This window comes from Dreissena polymorpha, chromosome 6 (genome assembly GCF_020536995.1).
Source record: "Dreissena polymorpha isolate Duluth1 chromosome 6, UMN_Dpol_1.0, whole genome shotgun sequence".
Classification (NCBI taxonomy): Eukaryota; Metazoa; Mollusca; class Bivalvia; order Myida; family Dreissenidae; genus Dreissena; species Dreissena polymorpha.
This window is the reverse complement of record NC_068360.1, coordinates 114,488,858-114,496,503: the sequence shown is the minus strand read 5'-3', so window position 1 is coordinate 114,496,503 and position 7,646 is coordinate 114,488,858. Positions and strand designations below refer to the sequence as shown.

Sequence of the window (7,646 nt, the reverse complement as noted above, 5' to 3'; positions counted from 1 at the left end):
CTTGTAGTTAGTGCCTATTTCTGACGAGTTTTTTTCTCTTCTGGACTCAAAGCAATTTAGCGACCTCAGCCATTCTTTTTTTGGTAATTTATGTTATGCTATGTGTGCATTTAACTTTTTTGTGAATTTCGTTGAACGATGAACGTTTGGGTCGAAATCTCACAGCCGAAACCCTGCTTTTCGACGCTGCTTTCATTGGGGCGAATTTAATTTTACTTTTGTCGTTATTGCGAGAACGTATATTTTGACTATATTCTTTTGAAAATAGACATATATATTTTTAAACAATACCAGACTCGCAAAGTGTGATCTATAGAAAAGGACAGAAAAATGCTTCGAAAACTTGAAATTTTATAAAGGGACTCTATGGGAATTATAATTATTGTATTCCGGGCCGTTCCTCCAGTGATGATTTACAAAGAATATAAAGTAAATAATTTACACACAGGAAGTGTAAAAAAAATAGAGTTTAGCATATGTTGATCATATTTTGATAAAGATTAACCTCTTTACCCATTATTGTTCTATTTGATAGCTTATCATTTGGCCTTTATGATTCAGTTAAACGGCGGGTAAATATGTCAATGTCAGCCAATAACTGTTGTTTCTCAGTTCAACACATTGGTTTGTTTTATGGTGTTTTTGGTTGTTTTGTTTTGTTTTGTTTTGATATGTATGCATTGTGTATGATGTAAACTTGTAACACCTAGTATTGCAAAAATACCAATAGAATAAAAGTTTGCGTAATTTTACAAAAGCTTACAGGTGAAGTTTATTAACAAGGGACTGTTATCGGATGATTTAGCAAGTAATCGGAGAAAAGACGTTATCATATCGTAAATTAATAATCAGGATATGCTTTAATATATGTTATTAAAAACGGTCGGACATTTCAAATGTTCTTTTTGCTAACATGTTCCGATGGATTGTAATAAATTGCGGGAATAGAGTGAATGCCATTAAACATTTTTAGCACATATGCAAAGTTGCTGTACGCAGTTAAATGTTTTAAGGTCATGCATTAATTAAATAGCGAATATATGGTTCCGAGATGGAGGGAGTTTATCTGGTGAGGCTTACGCCCTATTTTTCTTTTTCGTGCCGAACCGGATGAACTTTCTCCATTTCGGCATTAACCGTGTATTCGATTTATCCTGATTCATGCCGTTTACACATTTTATCAAAGACAAATGATAAATTGACATAACAATATAATTATTCTTATCGAGCCTCCTTCATGTACACCATTACAGACGACCGAATTACTACCGATTGTGCAAAGTAAAAAAAAAGTTCCACTTCAAACTGTTCCTTTTAATACTTTTCTATTGAAAATTTGAGAAGAAATAAAAAACGAATCGAGAATGTGATATTTTTATCTTGGTCTTCATTTACGATAGCAGCCGATATTGGTAAAATACTACACCCTTGTGTAGTGTATAGGAAAGGGTACACTCAACTATGTGTCACAGCTTGCGTAGGAATACACTACTTCCTGTAGACCAGAGATAGGGAATCTTATTCGACCCTGCTTTATTAGGTCAATGTTTTTGCAACAGAGGCAGGATAAATTAAATATACTTGATTAAAAACCTTAAAAAATACATGCATAGTTAAGTTAGCGTCTGTGTCCGGCAGAGTACTGCGTTAGGCTTATCCCGGTGCAGGCCGTATGTCCAGTGATACTATACAGAGGGATGTATGGTCAGTAATAGGCTGCGGGCCGTATGTCCAGTGATACTATACAGAGGGAAGAATGGTCAGTAATAGGCTTCGGGCCGTATGCCGAGTTATTCTATACGGAGAGAAGTATAGTAATAGGCAAAGTATTGAAACAGGGAACTTTGTTTGCTATCATGATAGACATCTTTACTTAGTATGCACCTATTCTTTTATGTATTATTATTCTGTCTTGTTGAATCAGGTGAACGGCGTGAAAATATATCAAACCATTACAAATTTATCCTTGGTTTGTGTTTGTTTGTGCCGGTATGTTTGTTTGTGTGGTTATTATTATGGTTTAATTGTTTTGGTTTACTGTGCATTCATTAAATATGGTGTTAAACTGAAACTCATAGCATTTAAAACAAAACAAAATTTATACCCGTTTGTGGAAACTTAAATGTTTAAAAAGAAAGTTTATTAACGACGGGCTGTTAGCCGATTGCTTTAACTGAATTAATGGAAGAAGAGATCAAATCAAAAATTTAAAAATATTTGTCTTGTAATTAGCGCTTTATTTAGCCACAGTTTCACAAATGTACCCCAGCTTCACGAAATAGGTTTCACCGTACAGCTTGAAGTCATCGGTATTAAGCATCAGCCAGTGTTTTTCGGTATTAAGCATCAGCCAGTGTTCAGCGGGGTACCAGTTATTGAAGGGGTCAATTCCCCACCAGTTTACGTCAGTATTATCTGGCGTCACTTGCGTCACTGTTTCTCGTCCATTAAGATCAGTCTTCCTCCAGAACCACGTCCCTTGCCTCCCCTGGGGCCCCTGGGTTCTGCGAATCGTATCATAAAATCCACCTGTCCAAAATCCTTGAACCCCTACAATATAGATTAAGCAGTTTAAGTACAATCACTGAATATTACCTAAACATTTGTTTGCTTTAGTCGTTTCTAATTTTCATCTTACTGGCTTTACAAAAAAGAAAACAATTGTTTAATCTGTTTAATATTTACCTCCACATTGACATATCTACCTTCTAAGCATCAGAAGTCAAAATCGTAATTTTATTGACCGATAAACACTGAACAATTGAAAACTATTTCTTACGTGAATTATATATTTCACGGAGTGTAGCTTCGTAGAGTTTATATGTGTTCTCTGCACATTTCCATTGGAAATATCGTTTAAGACCGCTAACTAAGGAAGTGCGTAAGCAATTGTATTTGAAAATTCTCGGGAAAAAAAAATATCCCAATTGTAAGCACTTGACAAGTTTGTGTTATGTTACATAATTCATTCGATATTTGTTATGTATTTTTGTGTTATAAAGGCTAATAACATACTTCACCCGACGTGTTACTTTTATTTGCGAATGCAATACGGTTATATGAAGTAAAATGAATACTAATAAAATAAAACTAATTTGGGATAAACATTTCCCATCGTGGATTTTTGAAAACTTATGTAAGATATATTTATACAAGCTTTATAAGACAATTATGTTCGAGTGTCGGTGTTGCGGTATATATAGACGTTTAACAAATGTGAATAAATAATTGTGTGCACAGACAATCGATTTTTTGGCACTATCATTTTTTCAGAGCGTGTGTTTAAATTACAAAACAAACTATTAGCAGGACTGGTATCACTTAAATTAACGGAAGAAACGTCTTATTAGGAACCGCTGGTCATAAAAGGCATGTGAGCAATTGCCTAGACGAAATTTAGGACAGTACATACAATACAAACAGTTGTTAGAACAATTAGCAAAAAGCATCAAAATGATAATGAGAATTTAAAAAGAATGAAATATATATCAATACCAGCTGAGTAACAAATTAATTAATTAAAAGTTTAATATTCTCACAAAAAGCATATTACTTAAAACATAAATTAGAAAAAGCAAATTGTGTAAAATAAAATAAAAGACTCACAACCGCCAGCACGTCCGACAAGCTTTCTAAGAAAGTTCAACTCTGGAGTGGAATCCACGTTCAGAAGGTAGCTGTTCATCGCCTCGCATCTGCGGTACGCATCGACGAAGGCCACAGCATCTTTGACCACAGTGTAGCAGGCATGGTTATATTCCTCGAAGCCATGGGGGCACTGAAAAATAGAATATAAAGCATGATGCGAACCCAAATGTCTGTAGCAATAATGGTCAAAATGTGTATCAGTTTCACAAAATCATCGTTGCTAAGCCTACTTACAGCAGATACTTGTATTTTGAACGTCATAAATGCATAGAATTTCTGAGAGCAATTATCCGTTAGGGGCTGTTTTGTGCAATGAATAAATTGGAGTACGTGTGTTCTGGTCTTCGGTGACGGATTTTTGCAAGTTTTCAAAGCTCTGTAGCATTGAATGGGTCGAATTGTTTCGTTTAATAATACCATAAAATTTATGTTATTTCCGTGGACTTATTCGTTTGAATAGTTAAAAAGTATTTCTTACAATTCAAAAACAATTCTTGATGTTAAGTTGGTTCAAAAATATTCCTTCAAACAATAAAAAGTGAGCATATCGACTAAAAAGCAAACATACATAACGCAACATATCAGTCAACGCTTGACATTTAACAAAACCAATGGAAAAAAAAACTGGCAACACATCTGAAATAGCCGTCGATACTTAACCTTTATTCCAAATGTGAAAGAGCAGAGATAGGCTACCCCGATGAAAAGTAGTTGCAATCCGGACATCTTAATGGTTGTATCCTGTTGATGTTCTTTAATTCCCTGTAGTTATAAAATCACTCTCATATAATGCATATTTTTTTCTATAATTGTGTCTATACGATGGTCATGTCAATAGTTGATCACTTCATACATTCAACAATAACAAATTATAAACGTGGAAAGTTATACAATATATATCGTAATTAAAATGAACTTTTTTCAATGAAATTTATTCGAATTTGTTGGATATACATAATTATGTCGGTGTTTCGTATGGTCCGATTCGCACAGAATAACATTATGCACGTGGATGTGTTTCCAATTTAACTGTGAACACTATTTATAATTATATCAAAAATATCAAATTTCAATATTTGTAGGAGTCAAAGGACTTCTCAAATGCAGTTCACACTTGTGGTTCAAAAATGTGTCTTTGTGTTGTTTATTCCTGTTCTGTGTTGCTTTGTTTACATATGACTTCATATTATTGTGCTAACCGTTTCAAAAACATTTCTAACGATAAGTTCCGATTCACGTTGAGTCTTCTCAGTGTGAGCGATATTTTGTTTCAGCCAATGATAAACCATCTTTTATTACGCCAATCACGAATCGCGTCTTTTATACATGTTGTCAAATTTATTAAAGTTGGTGGGTAACTGTTACCAGATTCACTATTTTGCTTATTATGGATACTGTGAACTTAAAAGAAAACACAGAAACACAAAATGTGATTAACATGTACAAATATTTAAACAAAAGTTCAATTTGATATGGCTTTGATTTTATGATTGGTTGAAACTCGCTGACAGCTTCATGTGGTGACGTTGTTTTTTTTTCATACATACTTATGCAGGAATTGCGATATGAAGGCTTGGTAATAAACAAAGTTATGAAAGTGGCGGTCTATATTAGTGTAACTATGTTTTAAAATGTCGACAGGTATAACAATAAAACAAAATTTGTATATATAATAACGTATATTAACTTATTTGCACCTAGGTATGGTTAAGTCTTTATGATGAACTACTTTTTCAAATGTTCATTAAGATACAGGTCTGTGAAAGTGATTCTCGTTATATGCAGCATTAAACAGCGCATAGTATAAGCGGTTTAGAGACTGACAGAGAAGCTCCTTTTTTTCCAAAACATGCATTCTTCCCCAGTTCCTACAAGCTAATCATTCATGATGCTTTCTATTGTGTGTTTTTTTTTATTAAGTTTTAAGAAAGAAAATTCTAAATGAAAATATTATTTCATTAGTTTATTATCTTCTAATTTTATTTGTTTCCAGAAAAATCTTTTCCTACATCAATAAAGGCATTAATTTATGATTGCGATATAAGTAAATTAAAAGATTAAAATGCATTTGAATACTAATGGTGTACTGTCTAATCGTCCCTGTCAGTGTAATTTAAGGATTTAACAAAGCGTTTGTATACAGGATACCTTGTGACAAAAAAAAAGACGGTTAACTATTCAAAATATTCATATACAAGTAACACATATTTATATGCATTTATTATATACATGTTTAATGCTTTTTACAAAATACAGGTTGTATCAATCGTTGAAATAAAAACTCCCGTATTACGCTACTCGCTGTTTCCAATGCCGTATTACCATACTAGCCAGACTACTTCGACCCATTTAATGACGTCACATTACGCGCACCGAAACTATAAATATGTTATATTATGAAAGATATTACGTAGTACATCGTGTGACGTCATTTCTGTGACGAAACACAATAGTTTTATCTAAACTCTATGGAATTTAAGGACTTGTCGGACGTGATGTTTTTTAACAGCAAACTATCTGTTAAAACATCGAACGAATTCAAAACGTATTTTGGAGTGTGTGTTTATCATGCATAAATGTATATTTCGATATGAATACAATAAAATAGTGTGGTTTAAACTAAGTTTCGATAAAGACATGGAAGAAAGAAGTGGAAGTGCATATTGTTCCAAAGTTTTTGTTATAAACATCGGATTAAAGTTGTCAACTTAATTGTTATAAACATTGGATTAACAATGGCATTAAGGTAAGCGTGTCGGAAACCTGTGTTTTCCCGGTTCGAATGTTTACACGTTAATCTACATAAACTGTATTCATACGCGTCTTAAATAAACTATGGCGTACCGTTTTAGTCATTGTTTTGTCAGTTTCGTTAAAGTAAAAAATACAATTGTTGACTGTTTTCGTTAGTTGTTGTATATAATAAAAGGAACATTACGCTAGTCAATTGTTCCAACAGTTTGTATCACTCGCGTGGCATGTGCTATTTCGCATCACACTCGAGGCTCCGCCTCTCGTGTGATATTTCATCACACAAGCCACTCGAGTGATACAAACTCTTGGAACAATTGACTAGCGTAATATTCCGTATGTATTATAATATTTTCTTTCAACACATTCGATTATTATTAAATCTGTTTAAACATTATATAAATTTTATTAATATACAAACAATGCTTTACCTATAACGCAATATGATACAAAATATGTATTTGACATCTTACCTTGATGACTGTGTAATCGTGACTGGTGATCAACCCATGTGGGAACTTTTTTATAAGTTTCTCTCCGACACACATCTGTTCCAATGCCGTTGGCTGAGGATCCATAGAGCGCTGGAAATGCTTGCTGTTGTTTTTTACAGCCCTGTGTTGTGTCAGTTGACACTTATAAATTGTAAACCAGCATGTTTTTCAATATTTATTTTTGACATTTAATATGCAGCAATTTTTGAAGAGGTTGATAAATTTCGATACTTTTATTGATATTCAGCGAGACCTAGGCAAACACGAATCACTTTCCTTGGCGAGACACCTAATGCTAGGTGCCGGAATATAATTGTTGTGTATTCTTTAAGTTTTTTAACAAAGCATTACACCACGAAAGTCAATTAAATGGCACCCTAAAAGTGCACGTATTTTCGTAAATGAAATATGGAATACATGTTATATGTTAACAATCTTAATGCCTTTATCAGTGTAGCTAATTTCTGCCATAGCGTTGCCAGAGCGGTAAAAAGAGTGACAACATATTCAATCATCTTAATATGGGCGTTGTTCAAATATCGCCATAACTTGGCAACTTTTTGCACACAAAAAAATGACGTCTTAATGTTTTCCTTGTTTTGTTTGTTAAAGCTCAGTATACTGTACATTTTATCGCGTAAAAGCCGTTTAAATGGAATGTTAATCCTCTCCCCATACGGTTTTCCAATCGACATATTGGTACTAATTTTTCTGATGGAAGGGCGCTCAAGTTGTTTGCTTTCAATACCTTAA

General features: G+C 33.5%; 1 protein-coding gene across 1 annotated transcript; it reads right to left on the bottom strand.

Moving 5' to 3' along the window:
* Window positions 1-2,228: 2,228 nt before the first annotated feature.
* Window positions 2,229-6,961, bottom strand: LOC127835368 (perlucin-like protein). Its single transcript, XM_052361753.1, has 4 exons — window positions 6,873-6,961; window positions 4,309-4,410; window positions 3,607-3,778; window positions 2,229-2,550 (listed from the first exon to the last, which is right to left on the bottom strand). The coding sequence occupies exons 1-4, from the start codon at window positions 6,945-6,947 to the stop codon at window positions 2,237-2,239; spliced, it is 663 nt and encodes a 220-aa protein (XP_052217713.1). The 5' UTR covers window positions 6,948-6,961; the 3' UTR covers window positions 2,229-2,236.
* Between the last annotated feature and the right edge of the window lie 685 nt (window positions 6,962-7,646).